The sequence below is a fragment of the Vitis vinifera genome, chromosome 19, assembly GCF_030704535.1.
Source record: "Vitis vinifera cultivar Pinot Noir 40024 chromosome 19, ASM3070453v1".
NCBI lineage: Eukaryota > Viridiplantae > Streptophyta > Magnoliopsida > Vitales > Vitaceae > Vitis > Vitis vinifera.
The window spans coordinates 24,441,514-24,463,291 of NC_081823.1; the positions used below are offsets into that span (position 1 = coordinate 24,441,514).

The following is a 21,778-nucleotide window of genomic DNA, read 5'->3' on the forward strand; positions in this document are numbered from 1 at the left end:
ATATAATAGAATATGTCAAATCAGCTAAAGAAATTTGGAGATTACTTGAGCTAACTCTTGAAGGAACAAATCAAGTGAAAGAGTCAAAAATTAATTTACTTGTTCATAACTATGAATTGTTTTCAATGAAAGAAAATGAGACTATTGTTGAGATAATTACTAGGTTCACCGACATTGTTGTGTTTGAAAAGATTTTAAAAAACCCAATTCACCCCCTCCCCCCATTTTGGGTGTTTTTCTTAATTAAGCATAGTCTTTATTTTCTTAGAATCATATAATGAACCAACCCGAACCCAACAAAATGAGATTATGTTGGGCTTAGGTTAAGTAAATTGGATTAGAGGTTGGGTTGGGTTGGGTTGGTTTGGCTTAGGGTTAAGTGTTTCTTAGGTTTGGCTCGGATCAAGTTGACCATCATCCAAACTCAACTCACCCAACTTGCAACCCAAATTTCTAAGAATATGATATATATTCCATTTACAAATCTTTTTTTTTTGGTTCATATGGCTACTAGAACATCATGTTAAGTGCCTGAGAAACATTTCCTAGTTGATATTTAGTTGTAGGTTAATCTTCAAGTACCCTAGAGCTAAAACATTTTATATTGTTAGGGTTTGATGATTCTTGTACTAGTGGTTGGGTCTCATGTTGGATTTCAGTTCAAGCGACTAAATAATCTTTTTCAAATTATTTGATTGTAATTATGATTACATTTATAATTATTATTATTTTTTATTTTTATATCTTGGTAATTGATTTCAATACCTTTTTAATTATTTTATGAAATGTCTAGCCTGCATTTAGAGTCAAGGATGTGTTTGTTTTGCATGTTGGATTGGATTTAACTTTTCACTACTAGTATTCTTTTAATAGAGCTTCAATGCTAAAAGCCTAAAACTAAATCATTTTGGTTGTTGATATAAGTTTACAAGAAGTACAATACCTTTTGCAAGTGACACTGCCTTCAAGCCCTTTGAAAATTTTGTGTAGTTACTAATTAACTCTTTGTTGCTAAAATATAATATGTGAAGTTATCTTATAGTCATATAGCTAATAAAATTTTAATGTTATATTACTTGATTTAGTATTTAAAATATTTAAGGTTTTGTGAATTAAAGACCACCATGTTATCCATAACAAAAGTTTTCTATGGTTAGATTGTAATTGTTTTCTTGGTTAATTTGACAATTTAATTGTGGAGTTCAATTGAATATTCCTCGAGTTTCATGCCTTATGTATCTGATTTGTTTGTCAAGCTTCAATGATATTCACTACACTTGCGAGTTGTGTTTGTTTATAGTCTTCTACTCTAGAAAACTGATATTAGGGCCTAAGTTTATATTAGATAAGGAAATCAACCTTTTATCATTAAGTTTAGTGATTAAATGTATTTCTTTTTACTCCACCCATAAAGTTTCTAAGTGTTGCCTTGGACTTCCTAACTCCATTACTGTTTGTAAAGAAAATGGTTAATTTTTTCATTTTATGTAGAAGTTAACAAAAGTGGTCATTTTGACATGATTTGACATTGTTATTATTATCTTTTTAAATTAGATATAATAATTTTCCAAAGTCAATATTTTGTTTGCATGATGCTCTTTTTATATTGATATGTAATGGATGGCTAAAGTGGAGAAAACTTACTTTATTTAAGTCAAATGTGTCTTCCACCAAATATTTAAGGTTTGTGTGGCAACCTCTCTTTCTATTTGTTGCTTCATCTTTACTGTTTTGAAGTCAAAGAAAGAAAATGCTATCTTTAATACTCTTCATGCAAATAGGCTAGACATGCATGCTTGAATACAATATTTTCTCTATTGTTTGTTTATTTTCTTGTCTTTATTCTATTCCACTTGTTAATGTTATTTAAAATGACTATCGTGATGATTAATTGCATATTGTGAAAGTACTTGGCTTAACCAATTATTAAATTGGAATTAAGTTAATATCATGACAAATACCAAAAGAATAATTTTTAGTCTTACTTGAACATTATTCACTATTCCAAAGTTAAGTAATGTTGTCAAACAAGTTATGGATGGTTGATGGATATGCATCACCAATATTTGTTTATATTGAAGGGATGGTGGAGGAGAGATGTTGCAACTGCAAAGTCCTTGTCTTTCTCAATTAGATATTAGTTATTGTCATATGTTAACACATTTTGCACTGCATTACTTAACATCCTTTTCCATTAATTACATCTCATTTTTCTAAAATAGAGATCAAATACTAAGGTAATTAGACATACTTATTTATGCCTTCATTTCCTTGCCTTTCTCACTTACTTATCAATGGATTCCCTAACTTCAAATCCTTCCCACTGCTTGTAGCTCATTGTCTTGTTCGCATAGATATTAGTAAGTGCCCTAACTTGATAACCTTCAAAGTGCATTTATTAATATAAGTTGTTGGCTTTTTTGTTCTTCATTGAAGTCTCTATTTGGGACATTCATGATTTGATATCTCTTCTAAAAGAAGGCTTGGCTTCAACATTTTTCCAATCTCCAAACTCTCACAATTAAGAACTATCATGGTTTGGTAACATTATTGTGTTGGATCTACAACCTTCAATTACTTACCAAGCTTCAAGTTGATCACTATCTAGAATCGATATCATTGATAGAAATGATACATTCTCTCAAAAACCTTTAAAGACGCAAAATCTATTGTTGTCCACACCTATTAGAAAGATATCAAAAGGAAACAATTGAAGATTAACCCAAGATTGGTTGTCTCACAAAATGATATTTAGTTGAGATTAGATTGATAAAGAATGTCATTTTAGGCATGAAATTCCAATCTTTCCTTTCATTTTTTTATGGATTTATTTATTTTAAAATTATATATAATCCTTTGTTTTCATTTTGCTTTGGTCAAATGCTTAGATCATTAAGTTTTTAAAGTTTTGTATCTTTAAATTACTAACCGCTAATGATGTGTAGCAACTTGATTATGTCTGTTACTTTCAATTTTGCATTCTAAGGGTTTGAGACATGCCAAGGTTTGATTTAATAATTATTTTTTCATGGTTTTTAACTTGAAATCATTGTCTATTCAGGTTCATTGCCCAGACTTAAAGTAACTGTCATAAGAAACAAACTTCTAATAGGCCTAATGATTTCTCATGGCTAATTCACATCCATTAGATGCTTGATAATGAAAACACTTTTGCTCTCTTCTAATTTCAGGTTTCTCTGCCTTATATTTTATGTTCCAACTTTACACATTTATTAAAATTATTAGACTAGTTGAAATTTATAATATATTTGTAATAATTCTAAGAGTTTGGGACATGCCAAGGTTTGATTTAATAATTATTTTTTTCATGGTTTTCAACTTGAAATCATTGTCTGTTTAGGTTCATTGCCCAAACTTAAAGTCATTGCCATGAGGAAACAAACTTTTGATAGGCCTAATGATTTCTCATGGCTAATTCATATCCACTAGATGCTTGATAATGAAAACACTTCTGCTCTCTTCTAAATTCAGGTTTCTTTGCCATATATTTTATGTTCCAACTTTACACATTTGTTAAAAATTTATAACATGCTTGTAATAATTCATTGTTGACTATTTGCACTCATTATGTTACTTGATATTTTGTTCTCATACCAAGCTTATACTAAAACGATAATGTTGAGAATTGACTAAATACGATTCAATATTCCCACTATAAATGTTCACAAGTTATGGAAAGTTGATGCATATGGAAAGAGTAATATCAATTTCCTGTTGTCTATAATATGATTACTTCATCTCTTTCTTCGTTTAGTGTCATGCTCAATAACTTATAACTTTCCATTCAATTTGTTAAGAAATATTGTACTCTATTTGGAGTTATGATCTTATGATTCCATAATATAGAAAACCTTGAACATAAAGTAATGGGTTAAGTTCGTATAAGTTATAGTGCACCTTATCAAAGGGAAATTCAAAGTCTTTAGTTGATAAAAAGAAATGGAGTTTGTAGCTCTTCCTTATTTGACAAATACTACATATTGATTTACCTTTTGTCTTAGATGATACCATTAATAATTGTTCTATCTCTTCTAGAAATTTTAAATATTTTACTTACATCATTTATCATGTTCATCATGACACCTAAATTAGCATAAAAGGCGGGGTCAATTTTATCTTCACTTATTGTAGCCAATGCTTAAGGAATTTCTTTTGTGTGATGTAAATAGTCAAACATGTTTTAACTATCTTTTGGAAATGATTAGTCTTGTTAAAAATTTGACAAACGATAATACCTCCAACTTTTGAGAGTTGTCACTTCTATCATTCTAGTTGATTTGTTTTTCCATTGATTGTTGTCACACCATTTGTTTTTGTTATTCTAGTTTCCTCAATCATTGCCTCAAGATCTTCTTGCAGGAGTGAAAACTCTTCCTCTCTAATTAAAATTATTATCATGATTTCTTCTACCATGTTTGCTTAGAAAAACTTGCTCATGAATAATTTGATTTTTCCTATCTTCATCTTCATTGATTAGATTTCCTAATGTGATCATTAGAATGAATTAATTGAAAGATAGAGAAGGTGGTTTTGCAAGCATGAAAACCCGAAAAAAGTAGTATTTTGGTCGAAGTCCTCGAGGGAGTCGAAGCACCTTCTCAACATTTTGCATTAGATTCTAAATAAGTACTAAGTTATCACTTATGCCTTTAAATTTTCAAAGATTTTCATCTATAGATAGAACCTCATGAGGAATCTATTATTTAAAAGGATTTCCTTTTCATAGGTAGCAATCATTTTGAGTCTAACAAGCCTCTCTAAGACTTCCTCTTTCATATTCCAAGAAGCTAGGGGTAAGAAGTCAATTTGATTGAGATATTGTATATCTTATTGACAACCTTTTTTTTTTATTCTTTTGAATCTTAAGTTTCTTTTGGTCATTTTCTACATTCAGGGAGATGATGGAATATGTCAAGATTCTAAAATGAAGGAAGAACTTTCAAGCACCCAAACATAAACTTTCAAGATTTGTTCATTAATCAAAAGATGAAATGCTAGCAGTATACCAAAAAGAGGTTATTGGATTTCTATATTATTTCATTATTTTTATATAGACACTTTTCACTCAATTCCTAGTCCTTGCATTTTTCATGTTTAGAAATTTTCTTAGGTTAGGCTATTTTGCTATAGATATGATTGTTGCTAAGTTTATGCAAAAAAGCATGCAATAATTTCTTCCATAGTGATCTTGTTGCCTTCTTGAATAAGTGGATGTTTGATTTATGTGGAACTGTTGAACTCTTTAATTCAAGCATGGTATCAACAATATATTTCAGGTTTTACATCTAACTGTTATCTCTTTTTTATGACTTGGTTTTTTATTTTCTTATATGGATATTGTAAGAGGTTATGCTCCTTTTTAATTCTATTTTCATGATTCTCATATGAATTAACACAAATGAAGGAAAGGTTTTTTTAATTAAGTTAATTTATTGATGTTGGAAAAATTAATTGTTAGTTATATTCTAACTTTACATGCTTGTTAAAATGATTAGACTAGTTAATTTAAAAATATATATCATTCTTGTAATAATTCACTATTAATTGTGTGGCTAAGTGATCATGTTCTTTCATGTTTTCTTTTCATATCAGGTTGATACTAAAGGGGTATTATTGAGAATGAGTTGAGCATTGTTCAATTTCTCAAGATAAATGTTCATAAGGTATGGATGTCTGATGCATATAGAAAGAGTTAGTTCACTTGCTTAGTATCTATAATATGTACTCATTCTTGATGTTTGTGATTACTTAATTTCTATCTTTCATCTTTTGGTGTCTTGCTTGTTAATTTATACCTTTACATTCAATTTGTTAAGAACTATTATACTCTATTTGAAGTTTGATTTTATGATTCTCATACACAAAAGAATACCAACAATTTGGGCAAGGACATGATACTAAATCATTTATCAATTTGGTTATCTATCTTTTCTCTAATTTCTTAAGCTTGGGAATCAAAATGCTTTGGAATACCAAGAAACAATGGGGATGAGTCTTTTCTTCATCATCTTGAGTTTTATTGATAGTCAACTTGTAGTATCATCCTTCATATTCCCTAAAGTACTCAAACTTGATAGTTTGAAATACTTAACTTGTTTACAAAAATATTCTTACTTCATGTTTAGGTTTTGTATATTTGAAAATTTAGTTATGTTAATTATTTTATTATAGTCATGACCATTTTCATGTCAATGCAAAAGAGATAGTGGTGAAGACTAGCAAAATGTTACTCATACCTTGAACATAACTATAAGTTATTAACGGCTGGTGCACTGGAAATGTCTCTCCCTCCTCTACTGTCTTTAGTTAGAATAAAGGGTTCATATTATGTTTTCATTATTTAGTTTTGTAATTTCTACTTATCATCCCACTTTTTGTCTCTTAATGATTTATCACTTAACAATCAAATTTTAAAAACATGTTCTTATAGGTGATAGTGCAATAACATGTTAAATTCATGAAAATTTTTCCAAATTGATATTCAAGGTTTAGTTTATCTTCAAGTGCCTTCTAGATGTGGCTTTTGTGTTTTATAAACCAAAACATTGATCTATGTTCTTTGTGGCTAAGGCTTGGTGTATTTTCAAGTACCTTGTGGTAGAAGCTTAGGCTTTCCTTCTCTTTCTTTTTGAGAAAATATATTGATGATTGCTAGAGGATTAGGTTGTCAAAATTCAATATTGTAGAAAATGTTTGGCGTTTTAAAATTATTTAATGAATTTGGTTGAGAAGTTACTTAATATAGAAAAACATATTTATTTGAGAAACAGGGAAATAAAAATATTTTTTGCACTACTTGCCTTATGTTTGCATGATGTGTGCACACAAACAAATCATAGAATTAAGAATACAAATTGTTTGCTCTCATTTTTATAAATTAATAAAACTATAACCAAAATGCAATGTAGCCAAGTCACATTTATTGTATTAGTCCTAAAATAATGTTTGAACTATGTTAACTAGTAAGTATTGGAAAAAGGAATTATGCCATCTTTATTTTCTATTTACCTGGTTTATAAAATCCTTAGATCAATAAAGTTTGAAATTTGTATGCAGTTAATTGCTAGAATTATAAATTTTTGTAATTATAATTATTTTTATGATTTTATTTTATTTTATTTATGTTTACATTTTTGTTTGAAAGTTTCTCATATATGTTAGTCTTTCTATCATTAATATAATAATTATCAAGATTATTCAAAAAGGATAGAGGACTAGTGGTATATTGTTCACATTTTATAAATATATGTTGACAATGTGGTCTTTAGGTTTACATTTTAAACTTTTTTCCTCACTATTTATCTTTTTATCATTTATTACATGGCAGTCAATTTCTAATACACAATGAGTCTTCTCTTCCCTTTTTCAAGACCATTCTTCTCATTTTCAAAGGTACTTACATTTAAAAAACTTAAGATAATGTTGAAGGGAGTTTCATTATGAGGACATATTACAACAACACTTGTTAATAATATTGTTTTATGAGTTGACATCCATGTCTATGCATTTACACTTAACAGGATTCATTATACAAGAGTATCTTATACATTGAACTCAATGCAAGTTTAGAAAAATGATATTAGGTTGGGTTTAGGTTGAGAATTAGGTTGGGTTTGGCTATGGTTAAGTGTTTCTTAGGTTTGGTTTGGATCAGATTGAGCATCAACCAAACTCAACTCACCCAAGTTGCAACCTTAATTTCCAAGAAATTGATATATATTCCATTTACAAATATTATTTTTTTTGGTTCGTATAGGCACGAGAACATCATGCTAAGTGCATAAGAAACATTTCCAAGTTGATATTTTGTTGTAGGTTAATCTTCAAGTGCCTTAGAGCTAAAACATTTTATATTATTAGGGTTTGATGATTCTTGCACTAGTGCTTGGGTCTCATGTTGGATTTCAAATCAAGTGACTAATTAATCTTTTGAAAATATTTGATTGATATTATAACTAAATTGATAATATTTTTTTATATATATTGGTAATTGATTTTAATGTCTTTTTAATTGTTCTATGAAATGTCTAACCTATTCTTGTTAGGGTCAAGGATGTGTTTGTTGCACATGTTGGATCATATTTAACTTTTCACTATTAGTATTCCTTTAATAGAACTTCAATGCTAAAACTAAATCATTTGGGTTGTTGGTATAAGTTTACAATGAGTACAATACCTCTTGCAACTGAGATTGCCTTCAAGCCCATTGAAATTTTTGTGTTGTTACTAATTGATTCTTTGTTGCTGAAATATAATATGTGAAGTTATCTTATAATCATATAACTAATAAAATTTGAATGTTATATGACATGTTTTATTATTTTAAAAAATTTAATGTTTTGTGAATTAAAGACCACCATGTTATCCATAACAAAAGTTTTCTATGGTTAAACTGTAATTGTTTTCTTGGTTAATGTGACAGTTTAACTGTGGAGTTCGGTTGAATATTCTTGAGTTTCATGCCTTGTGTATCTGATTTGTTTGCCAAGCTTCAATGATATTCACTACACTTGTGAGCTGTGTTTGTTTATAGTCTTCAACTCTAGAAAACTGATATTGGGGCCTAAGTTCATCGTAGGTAAGGAAATCAACCTTTATCATTAAGTTTAGTGAGTAAATGTATTCCTTCTTACCCCATAAAATAAAGTTTCTAAACCTTGCCTTAGACATCATAACTCCATTACTATTTGTAAAGAAAATGATTAAGTTTTTCATTTTATGTAGAAGTAAAAAAAAAAAAAAAAAAAGTGGTCATTTGGACACGATTTGACATTGTTATTATTTTCTTTATAAATTAGATATCAATAATTTTTCAAAGTCCATATTTTATTTCCAGGATGTTCTTTTTATATGGATAGGTAATAGATGGCTAAAGTGGAGAAAACTTACTTTTTTTTTAATTCAAGTACCTTCCACCAAATATTTAAGGTTTGTGTGTCAACCTCTCTTCCTATTTGTTGCTTCATCTTTACTATTTTGAAGTCAAACAAAGAAAATGCTATCTTTAATACTCCTCATGCAAATAGGCTAGACATGCATGCTTGAATGCAATATTTTCTCTATTGTTTGTTTACTTTCTTGTCTTTATTCTATCCCACTTGTTAATGTTATTTAAAATCATTTTTGTGATGATTAATTATCGATTGTAAAAATACTTGGCTTAGCCAATTATTGAATTGAAATTAATTTAATATCATGAAAAATACCAAAAGAATAATGTTTAGTCTTACTTAAGGATTATTTACTATTTCAGAGTTAATTAATGTTGTCAAACTTGACAAGTTATGAATGGTTAACGGATACACATCACCAATATTTGTTTAAATTGAAGGGATTGTGGATGAGAGAGGTTGCAACAACAAAGTCCTTGTCTTTCTCAATTAAATATCAGTTATTGTATATGTTGACATAATTTGCACTGCATTACTCAACATTTTTTCCATTACTTCCATTTCCTCAATTTTCCTAAACTAGAAATCAAATACTAAGGTAATTAGACATACTTATTTATGCCTTCATTTCCTTGTCTTTCTCACTTACTTATCAATGGATTCCCTAACATCAAATCCTTCCCACTGCCTTTAGCTCCTTGTCTTGCTCACATAGACATCAATAAGTGCCCTAACTTGACATCTTTCACAATGCATTCATAATAGAAGTTGTTCTATTTTTGTTTTTCATTAATGCCTCTATCTATTTAGGATATACATGATTTGATATCTTTTCTAAAAGGAGGCTTAGCTTCAATATTTTACCACTCTCCAAACTCTCACAATTAGGAACTATCATGGTTTGGTAACATTACTATATTGGATCTAAAACCTTCAATCACTTACCGAGCTTCAAACTTATCACTATCTAGAATTGATTTCACTAACAAAAGTGATACATTCTCTCAAAAATCTTATAAGACTCAAAATGTATCATTTTCCACATCTATTAGAAAGATACCAAAAGAAAACAATTGAAGATTGGTCCAAGATTTCTTATGTCCCACAAAATGATATTTAGCTAAGATTAGATTGATAAAGAATGTCATTTCAGGTATGAAATTCCAATCTTTCTTTTCATTTTTTATGGATTTATTTATTTTAAAACCATATATATGTTGAAAGTAAGAACTATAAAGCTATGAACTCATACAAATCTAGAATAACATTCCCAGTTTTATTGAACACTTATTGGTGGCTTATATAGCCTTACAAGACAAGGAATTAGAAAAACATTGCAGCCCACATCTTATACCTAAAGACATGGTATTAGTTACTAAAAGAATCAAAACCTATCTACTGGTTCCTAACTAATAGGAACTTATCAACAGAACTTTCACAAAGCCAAACTTAATAGAAACAAATAAATCCCAACAATAATTCCTCCCATAAACTAAAACAATATGCATTCAGTTTAAGTTTGGTACCTCACATACCCCAAGCTTCTCACGCAACTTCAAGAACACTTCAAGCTTCAGTGGCTTTGTCAGGATATCAACCACTTGATCATTGGTGCCACAATGAACCAACTTCACTACTTCCTCCTTAGTGAGGTCCCTCAAGAAATGGAACCTCACATCTATATGCTTGCTCCTACCATGCATAACCGGATTCTTGGATAACTTGATCATTGAACTGTTGTCACACATAATAGTAGTACACTTACTCTGTGAGTGCCCAATCTTTTCTAACACTCTCCTCATCCATATACATTGACAAGCACAGAAAGCTGTTACCACAAATTTTGCTTCAGTGGTACACAAAGTCACCACTGGTTGCTTCTTTGAGGCCCAAGAAACTGCTATGCCACTCAATAAAAACACATAACCAGATGTGCTCTTCTTATCATCAGTGTCTCCAGCATAATCGCTGTCAGTGTAAGCCAATAGTTCTTCAACATCTTCTCATCTCTTATAAAACACACCCAACTCCACAATTCCTTTTAAATAACGAAGAACTCTCTTTGTTGCTTGCATATGTAGGTCAGTAGGATTGGCTATATACCTGCTCAAGAGACATACTACGTACGTTAAATTAGGTCTTGTTGTAGTAATGTACATGAGACTCCCAATTAATTGCTTATAAACTGTAGCATCAATCCTAGCACCTTCTCCTTCCTCTGATAGCTTGAAACCGGGCACAATAGGATTCTCCACTGAATTGGCATTTTGTAAACCAAACTTCTCAAGTAATTCACAAGCATACTTCTTCTGACTTAAGAAGATACCCTCTGAAGTTTGCAAAACTTCAACACCAAGGAAGTACTTCATCTTCCCTAAATCTATCATATCAAACTCATCCTTCATGGAACTCTTGAAGCTTTCAAACATGCATGCATCATTCCCAATAAAGATTAAGTCATCCACATACAAACTCACAATTAAGAACCTCTTACCTCCTTCTTCTATTTTGACAAAGAGAGTGTGCTCGTAATCACATCGTTCAAATCCCTCATTAACAAAATAAGCTTCAATTCTGCTATACCAAGCACGTGGTGCTTGCTTCAACCCATATAATGCCTTCTTAAGCTTGTAGACCTTTTTTTCTTCACCCTTTCGAATATAACCTAGTGGTTGCTCCACATACACATCTTCTTTCAACTCACCATGAAGAAACACACTTTTGACGTCTAATTGATACACACTCCATCCCTTTTGTGCTGCTAGGGCTAGAACCATCTGAATTGTGTCCCACCTTGCTACTGGAGCAAAGACTTCATTATAATCAATTCCTTGTCGCTGAGCATAACTTTTAGCTACCAACTGGGCTTTGCACTTATCAACCTCACCCTTTTCATTCAATTTGGTCTTAAAAACCCACTTCACACCAATCTTCTTAGCACCTTTAGGCAAAGTAGTAAGCTGCTAGGTTTTATTCTTCTCAATTGCTTCAATTTCCAAGTCCATGGTCCTTCTCCATTTCACATCCCTCTTAGCTTCTTCAAAAGATCCCGGATCTTCATGAGAGATAAACATTGCAAGATTATTCACATCTGCATCTTCTGACAGTTCTTCACCTGTTACATAGTCCTGCAAGTAAGGAGGTGCTCTTCGAATCCTTGTTTCATCTTGAACTGGTGCAACTTCATTGGATGATTCAATCGATGTTGGAGTTGTTGCTTCTGCTTCTTGATTTGTAACCACTACTTCAATACATTCCACAACTTATTCTTCACTCTCAGAGAAAGCATCTTCACCTTCAACACTATCTTCCCAGACCAGTATATCACGCTTCACTTCTTTAGTTGTCCTCCCCCAATTCCAACCTTTATCCTCTTCGAAACTCACATTTCTGCTCACTATAATTCTTCTAGTAGCTGGATCAAACAACCGATAAGCTTTAGATTCATGACTTACTCCAAGTAAGACACACTAAAGACTTTTATCATCCAATTTTGTTCTCTTCTGATCTGGCACATGTACATGAGCTAGGCACCCAAAAACCCTTAAGTAGTCCACTTTGGGTTTAACTCCACTCCACATCTCTTCTGGGGTCTTGTCTTTCACTACCAATGTTGGACTCCTGTTGAGAACATGCACTATCCATCTTGCAGCTTCTAGCCAGAATGCTTTTGGCACTTGTTTGTCACAAAGCATGCACTGAACCATATTCATGATAGTTTGATTTTTGCGTTCAGCTACCCCATTTTTTTGTGGGGTATAAGATGTTGTCAGCTGCCTGCTTATACCATTGATTCTACAAAACTCATTAAACTCATTGGAGGTGAATTCTCCTCCTCTATCAGTGCTTAAACAATAGATAAGTTCACTCGACTCCTTCTCAACCAAGCTCTTACAGTTTTTGAAAGTTGTAAATGTTTCAGACTTTGCAACCAAAAAATATATCCATACCTTTTTACTAAAATCATCGATGAAGGTTATAATATACCTTTTGCTACTGTTGGATTCAGGAGTAATAGGGCCACATATATCAGCATGAACGAGCTGCAATTTTCGGGAAGCTCTCCACTGACTCTTCTTTGGAATAGCATTTCCGTGTTGCTTTCCCACAAAGCATTCATTGCAAGCTATAGTTGACGCTCTGAGAAGTGGAAGACCCTTCACCATCTCTTTGTATTGCAAAGTCCTCAACCCTTTGTAACTCAAATGCCCAAACCTACGGTGCCACAACTTTGAATTATCTTCTGTGACTGTTTACAGGCATGTCGAGGTCTCAAGCACCACATTAGCCAATAACACAAACATCCGATTTGTTGTCATTTTTGTCTGCATAATCAATCCTCTTCTAGGGTGGTATAACTTACATTCCCCATTTTGTATAATTATAGCTAAACCCCTTTCTTGAAGTTGCCTTATACTCAGCAAATTATTCTTCAAAGCAAGAACATAGTAAACATCAGTGACTACCTAAGTTGAGCCATTAATCTCAAGTCGGATGTTGCCTTTGCCCATCACTCCCATCCTTGTATTATTGCCGAGCTTCACAGAGTGTTTGAAAGCCTCATCAATGTTAGAGAACCACTGCTTGTTCCCGCACATGTGATTGTTGCAACCTGAGTCGAGGAACCACACATCTTCTCGTTTCGAGTTGTTGACTTCAACATAAGACATGAGGAACATCTCTTCTTCTTCATCTAACTCAGTATAGTTTGCACTCTTCTCCCAACTAGGACATTCGTATTGGAAGTGCCCTAGTTTGTGGCATTTAAAACACTCCAGTGTGGCCTTGTTTGCAAAGTAACTTCCTCTGCCTCTCCCGCGGCCTCGAACATAACTTTGACCTCTGCCTCTTCCTTCATACCTTTCTCCATACAAAACCTTTAAAGCTTGTTCATCCCTTGCATTTCCATTATGACAATTCATTCTCTGTTCATGAACCAAAAGGCTGCTTTGAAGCTCGTCAATGGTCATCGTGTCCACATTATTGGACTCTTCTATTGAGCATACCTCATAGTCGAACCTGGGAGTCATCGATCTCAAGATTTTCCCCACAATCACGTTTTGCCCCATTCTTTCTTCATGTACTTTCATCTTGTTTGCAATAGTCAAAGCTCTGGCAAAGTACTCATCAACCTTCTCACCCTCTTTCATCTATAGGATCTCAAACTCTTTTCTAAGGGCTTGTAGTTGAGCTCGTTTAACTCTGGTGGAGCCCTGATACTTCTGCCTCATTGAATCCCATGTACTCTTTGTTGTGTTCTTATCAAGAATTGTCTCCATAATGGTCCTATCAATCGATTGAAACATGTAGTTCTTGATCTTCATATCATTTAGCCTCACCTCTTCAACTTCTTTTCTTTATGCTTGAGTAGGCGTTGATCCTTCGACTATTGAAGGAATTCCATTTTCTACTATGCTCCAGTACTTCTTTGAATGGAGAAAATTCTCCATTAACATGGCCCAATGGTCATAATAATCATCAAATCTTGGAATTGCCGGATGAGCAAAGTTTTCTGTCGCCATGTTCACTCACTCCACCTTCCTTTCTTCTCTATTCTCTCTTCTCACACTCTGTAAGAAATCTGTAGTTTCTTACTTTCTTCAATCAGGCCTCTTAGCGGAGCTCTGATACCAGATTGTTGAAAGCAAGAACTATAAAGCTATGAACTCATACAAATCTGGAATAACATCCCCTGTTTTATTGAACACTTACTGGTGGCTTATATAGCTTTACAAGATAAGGAATTAGAAAAATATTGTATCCCACGTCTTATACCTAAAGACATGGTATTAGTTACTAAAAGAGTCAAAACCTATCTACTGGTTCCTAACTAATAGGAACTTATTAACAGAACTTTGACAAAGCCAAACCTTAACAGAAACAAATAAATCCCAACAGTATAATCCTTTGTTTTCATTTTGCCTTGGTAAAATGCTTAGATCAATAAGTTTTGAAAGTTTTGCATCTTCAAATTACTAACTGCTAATGATATGTAGCAACCTAATCATGTATGTTACTTTCAATATTGCATTCTAAGAGTTTGGGACATGCCAAGGTTTGATTTAATAATTATTTCTTTCACGTTTTTAAATTGGAAATCATTGTTTGTTCAGGTTCATTGCCCAAGCTTAAAGTCTTTGCCATAAGGAAACAAACTTTTGATAGGCCTAATGATTTCTCATGGCTAATTCATATCTACTAGATGTTTGATACCGAAAGAACTTTTGCTCTATTATAAATTTAGGTTTGTTTGCCATATATTTTATGTTCAAATTTGTTAAAATGATTAAACTAGTTAATTTTGAAATTTATAACATGTTTATAATAATTCATTATTGATTGTTTGCACTCATTATGTTACTTGATGTTTTCTTCTTATACCAGACTTATACTAAAAGGATAATGTTGAGAATTGGCATAATACAATTCAATATTCCCACTATAAATGTTCACAAGTTATGGATAGCTAATGCATAAGGATAAAGTTATTTCATTTGCATGTTGTATGGAAGGTTGATGCATATGGAAAGAGTAAGATCAATTTGTTGTTGTCTATAATATATATGATTACTTCGTCTCTTTCTTTGTTCAGTGTCATGCTCAATAACTTATAATTTTTCATTTAATTTGTTAAGAAATACTATACTCTATTTGAAGTTATGATCTTATGATTCTCATAATATAGAAAACCTTGAACATAATGTAATGGGTCAGGTTCCCATAAGTCATAATGCACCTTATCAAGGGGAAATTTGAAGTTTTTAGTTGATAAAGAAAAACAAAATTTGTAACTCTTCCTAATTTGACAACTACTACATATTGATTTATCTTTTGTCTTTACTAATATCATCGATAAATGTTCTATTTCTTGTAAAAAATTTAAATATTTTACCGATATCATTTATCATGTTCACCTTGGCATAGGCAAGGTCATTTCGTCTTCATAGACTTATTGTAGTCAATGCTTGGGGAATTTCTTTTAAGCTATATGAATAGTCAAACATGTTTTAACAATCTTTTGGAAGTGATTAGTTTTATTAAAAATTTGACAAACAATAATACCTCCAGCTTTTGAGAGTTGTCAATTCTATCATTCTAGTTGAGTTGTTTTTCCATTGATTGTTGTCATGTCATTTGTTTTTGTTATTCTACTTGCCTCAACCATTACCTTGAAATCTTTCGCATGAGTGAAAACTCTTCCTCTCTAATTAAAATGATTGCCATTATTTTTTCTACTGTGTTTGCTTAGAAAGACTTGCTCATGAATAATTTAATTTTTCCTATCTCTAGCTTCATTGATTAGCATTTCTTAATGTGATCATTAGGATGAATTAATTGGAAGATAGATAAGGTGGTTTTGCAAGCATGAAAACCTGAAAAAACTTGTATTTCGGTCCAAGTCTTGAAGGGAGTTGAAGCACCTTATCAAAATCTTGCATTTGTTTCTAAATAGGTACTACATTATGACATGTGCCTTTAAATTTTGAAAGATTTTCTTTTAAAGATAGAACCTTATGAGGAATTTATCATTTGAAAGGATTTCCTTTTCTTTCTTTTTTATATAGGTAGCAATCATTTCGAGTCCAACAAGCCTCTCTAATTCTCACTCTTTCATATTCCAAGAAACCAGGGGTAAGAAGTCGATCTAATCAAGATATTCTACATCTTATTAACAACTTTTTTGCCTTTTGTATTTTAACTTTCTTTTGGTCATTTTGTGTATTTAGGGAGATGATGGAATATTTGAAGACTCTAAAATGAAAGAAGAACTCTTAAGTACCCTAACAAAAACTTCCAAGATTTGTTCATTGGTTCAAAGATTAAATGTTGATAGTTGGTTCTTTGTTAAACATGATTGGTTGTTGATATCAAAAAGAGGTTATTGGATTTTTTATATTATTTCATTATATTTATATAGACACACCTCACTCAATTCTTGGTGCCTGAATTTTTCATGTTTGGAAATTTTCTTAGGTTAGGCTATTTTGTTACAGATATGATTGTTGCCAAGTCAATGCAAAATACATGCAATAACTTCTGTTACAATAATTTTGTTACTTTCTCGGGTAAATGGATGGCGGATTCATGTGGAGTTGTTGCACTCTTTAATTCAAGCATGATATCTACAATATGTATTTTAGGTTTGTCATCTAACTTTTATCCTTTTTTTTATGACTTAGTTTTTTATTTTCTTATAGGGATATTGTAAGAGGTTATGCTCCTTTTTAATTCTATTTTCATGATTCTCATATATAGTAGCACAAATAAAGGAAAGGTTTTTTTTTAATTAAATTAATTCATCAATGTTGGAAAAATTAATTGTTAGTTATGTTTTGACTTTACATGCTTGTTAAAATGATTAGATTAGTTAATTTTAAAACATATATCATTCTTGTAATAATTCACTATTAATTGTGTGGCTAAGTGATCATGTTCCGTCATGTTTTCTTTTCATATCAAGTTGATACTAAAGGGGTAATATTGAGAATGAGTTGAGCATCGTTCAATTTCACAAGATAAATGTTCATGAGGTATGGATGGTTGATGCATATAGAAAGAGTTAGTTCACTTACTTAATATCTTTGATATGTACTCATTCTTGATGTTTGTGATTGCTTCCTATCTTTGTTAATTTGGTGTCTTGCTTGTTAATTTATACTTTTACATTCAATTTGTTAAGAACTATTATATTATGTTTGAACTCATTCTTGATGTTTGTGATTACTTCCTATCTTTGTTCTTTTGGTGTCTTGCTTATTAATTTATAACTTTACATTCAATTCATTAAGAACTATTATATTTTGTTTGAAGTTTTGATTTTATGATTCTCATACACAAAAGAATGCCAACAATTTGAGCAAGGAGGACATGATACTAAAGCATTTATCAATTTGGTTATTTTTCTTCTCTCTAATTTCTTAAGCTTGGGAATCAAAATGCTTTGGAATACACAAGAAACAATGGGGATGACTCTTTTCTTCGTTATCTTTAGTTTTATTGATAGTCAACTTGTATTATCACCCTTCCTATTCCCTAAAGTACTCAAACTTGATAGTTTAAAATGTTTAATGTTTACAAAAATATTCTTACTTCATGTTTAGGTTCTATATATTTGGAAAATTTATTATGTTAATTCTTTTATTCTATTCATGATCATTTTCATGTCAATTCAAACAAAAAAAAAGATAGTGGTAAAGATTAGCAAAATGTTGCCCATACCTTGAACATAGGTACAAGCTATTAATGGTTGGTGGACGGAAAAAGTCTCTCCCCACTCTTCTACTATCCTTAGTTAGCATAAAGGGTTCATATTATGTTTTTATTATTTAGCTTTTAAATTTCTACTTCTTATCCTACTTTTTGTCTCTTTATGGTTTATCACTTGACAATCAATTTTTAAAAACATGTTCTTAGCATCCATATATATAACCTTCGTTGTTCAAGTTTATAATTGTTCAAGTTTATAATCCCTATCTCATTTTTTTTTTCTTTTCATTTCTTTATTGTTTATAATTTTTGAATTGATTTGTTAAAAATTTTTAAACTTTATTTGCAATACTGATTTTTTTATTCTCATGTGCAATAGAATAATAAGTTGAATAAGAAGCATATACTACTTAATTGGTATAACCGTTTAGTCAATTCTCTTGTCAAATCTTTTTTGTTTTCATCATTTTTCTTCAAGGTAATCAAAGTATAATTCTTTCTATTTCTAAAGGTCTTGAACCCATCTTTGAAAACTTAAAGACAAGTTAAAGTACTGGAAAACCATTCCCAAAGCAAGTAATAACTATAGTTGGGTTCTAATATCATATCCTCGATTGACATCTATGTCATTGCATTTGCATCTAAACGATTTATGATGAAAAAAAAACTATCTTCTTCATTTCCATTTTCCTCCCTTCTTTTGACCATAATTTATGTGCATATTGAAAGCATTCATAGCCCAATATATTTGCTAGCATATATATGCATGTCATAATCTATTAATTTTTTTGGCATAAGATCTTAGAGTATTCACATATATCTAGGTTCTATATATTTATAATTTTTCCAACATCAAATGAAGTATATGAACCTTATCCTAAAGGTGAAGTCTCTTTAAAAGGAGCTTCAACATGTTAGTGGTTACCAAACTTTATAATCTAATAACTTGACACTATATATCACTCTGCAACTCTTTCATAAAGTAATTGTACTACCTCTATTTACATTTTCTATCTTTATTTATATATAAAATAAAATAAAAAATTGATTTGGTAAGTGTGTGTTAAATCATGCTTACAATCATTAATTAATAGGTACTTATATGCTAAATTGATAAAGTTATTTTACAATTGTTTCAACATGTTCGAAAAAAAAAAAGATTATTAAGTATATTTTTCTAGATGTAATCACTACCAAGCCAATGTGAAAAGCTATAGCAATGAAGATATAAGCTTCAGTTATGTTTTGGAGATTCATATTGAAAGTTGTAGATTGTGGATGTATAGTATAGGAGTTAGCTTGAGTTTATCATTCTATCTTTGATATCTTAGTTATCATCTATTCTTTACAACCAATTTTTTAAGGACTTCTATGATTTGTTTATAATTTATATATTTGTTATTTGTACTAGAACATCCTGAAGCTACTAAAGCACCATTACAGTGTACCCACCACAAGTCTAATGGAGCATGCTTCTCAACCTTCACAATTACTTGTAAGTTGCTGATAAGATAATTTTCTCTATAATTAGGAAATCTTTGTTGCACTTAAATCTTTTTACTGAGTCAAGCATTAAAAGGTTGTGTTTGGTTAAAAAAGAAAAAGAAAAACTGAATAAAGGATTTAGAGTAATAAGAGTTTGCCACATAAAGTTTATGAAGGTGAAGGCTAATAATAGGAGGGAAGTTAAAACTTCACAACCTATTTGAAATTATAAAACATGATTAGCTAACAATTCGTTAAAGGTTGTATTCATCTTGAGCTTCTCCAATTACACTATAAAATGGCTCGAGAAGAATGAGGTTTCTCCATTGTTAATTGCTTACGAGTTTTACCAAACAAAGCAGAAGAGAGGGACAAGGCAAAGATGGGCCTAAAAATGAATATCACAGCAACCTCTCTTCTGCTATTGCTAGCATCTTCTACAGAAGTGTTCGGTGATACCATTTTTTACGTTACCAAATATGAGGCCAAGGCTGATGGAAACACTGATATTACCCAGGTGAGGGCAATGCAATTATAATATTTGTAAGATGTTAAAATTGAATTTTTGCTTAATGGGTTCTCTGTGGAATGTTTTCTTAGGCCTTACTTAATGCTTGGCGAGATGCTTGTGCGTCGCCTGTGGTGAGTACAGTTATGATTCCAGATGGGACATATGCCCTAGGGCAAATAACCATTGGAGGCCCTTACAAGGCTCCTATCAATTTCAATGTCCAAGGCACTGTGAAGTCCTCGATGGATACCAGCAGGTTCAAGGCTGAAGCTGGTTGGATTGCTTTCCAACAAATCGACCAGTTCATATTGTCTTATGGTGGAGTTTTTTATGGCCAAGCAAAACCTGTATAGGGTAGAAAATGCCCCATTTCTGCATATTGCAACCAACTTCCCATCGTAAGTTCATGTGTATATATATATATATATATATATATATATATATATATATATATGCTTACGTAATTCTTTCATTTTGTGTTCGTAATGAGGACACTAGCTAACAGTATAAGCTTTGGTGTCTTTTTTTTTTTTTTTTTGTTAATTCAAATATCTATAACAGAATCTGAGATTCAACTTCATCACCAATAGCATGGTCAAGGACATAACTTCAAGAGATAGCAAACAGTTTCAAATGAATCTTTTGGGGTGCAAGAATTTGACTTTCTACAACGTTGGAATTAGTGCACCAGAAGTGAGCATTAATACAGATGGAATTCACATTGGACGGTCCTCAGGGTTCAATATAACCAATTCAACTGTAGAGACCGGAGATGATTGTGTCTCAATTGGTGATGGCAGTGAGCAAATTAATATCCAAAGCGTAACCTGCGGACCCGGCTATGGCATCAGTGTGGGAAGTCTAGGAAAGTGCCCCAATGAAGAACCTGTGGTTGGCATTAGTGTCAAGAACTGTACCTTCACCCCCAGAATGGCATGAGAGTGAAGACATGGCCTACGTCCCATCAAGGCACTGCTTCTAAAATGCATTTTGAAGATATTGTCTGAATGATGTTGCCAATCCCAAAATCAAAGATCAAGAGTACTGCCCCCATAACCAATGCAACTTGAAGGTACATTTAAAGGAAACGAAAAATTCCATTTTTATTGTTTACTTTCCCTCTTTTTCCCTTCATTTTCATTGGTCTGGAACTTAACTTTCCGTTGTTTTCAGAGTCCATCACGCATTAAGCTCAGTAAGCTTCAGAAACATCCGGGGCACTACCTCAACTCAGGTTGTTGTCAAGCTTGTTTGTGATCAGGGAGTCCCATGCCAAGACGTGGAGCTTGGTGACATCAACTTGAAATACAACGAAAATGAAGGCCCAGCCATGTCATAATGCAAGAACATTAAACCAAATCTACTGGGCAAGCAACTGCCAAGGACTTGTGCCTAAGATGCTTAATCTTCTTTCGAAGTCTGAAAAATTGTACTGCTTCTATTATATAGCTACCTCTTCATGCTTACGCGTCTGCTAGTTTATTGGTGAATAAACTACAATGAACACACAAAAATACAACACTCGTCTATTTTGGAAGGTATGTGCAGTTTGATCCCATGAGAAAAAACAAATGTCTATTCAGTCGTTTTTTACATAAGCATCCAAGTTTAGATGAGGATTGAGCTGCCGTAGTACAAATTGTAGCTCCAAAGAATAATCTTA

At 31.8% G+C, this 21,778-nt stretch overlaps 1 protein-coding gene and 1 non-coding gene across 2 annotated transcripts; both read left to right on the forward strand.

The window, feature by feature from the left end:
- The first annotated feature begins 1,499 nt into the window (after positions 1–1,499).
- LOC100241033 (uncharacterized) lies at positions 1,500–20,512 on the forward strand. The gene is made up of 8 exons (XR_009465291.1): positions 1,500–4,647; positions 4,748–4,814; positions 4,916–5,036; positions 5,614–5,684; positions 16,238–16,365; positions 16,478–16,544; positions 19,531–19,614; positions 20,205–20,512. It is a non-coding gene; the product is annotated as an uncharacterized LOC100241033 (transcript).
- An 88-nt stretch (positions 20,513–20,600) lies between these two features.
- On the forward strand, positions 20,601–21,713 carry LOC100251285 (exopolygalacturonase). Its single transcript, XM_059735147.1, is given in 6 exon segments — positions 20,601–20,612; positions 20,677–21,037; positions 21,040–21,114; positions 21,117–21,187; positions 21,289–21,314; positions 21,316–21,713. Coding segments are annotated over 6 exon segments (741 nt in total). The 3' UTR covers positions 21,512–21,713.
- The last annotated feature ends 65 nt before the right edge of the window (positions 21,714–21,778 follow it).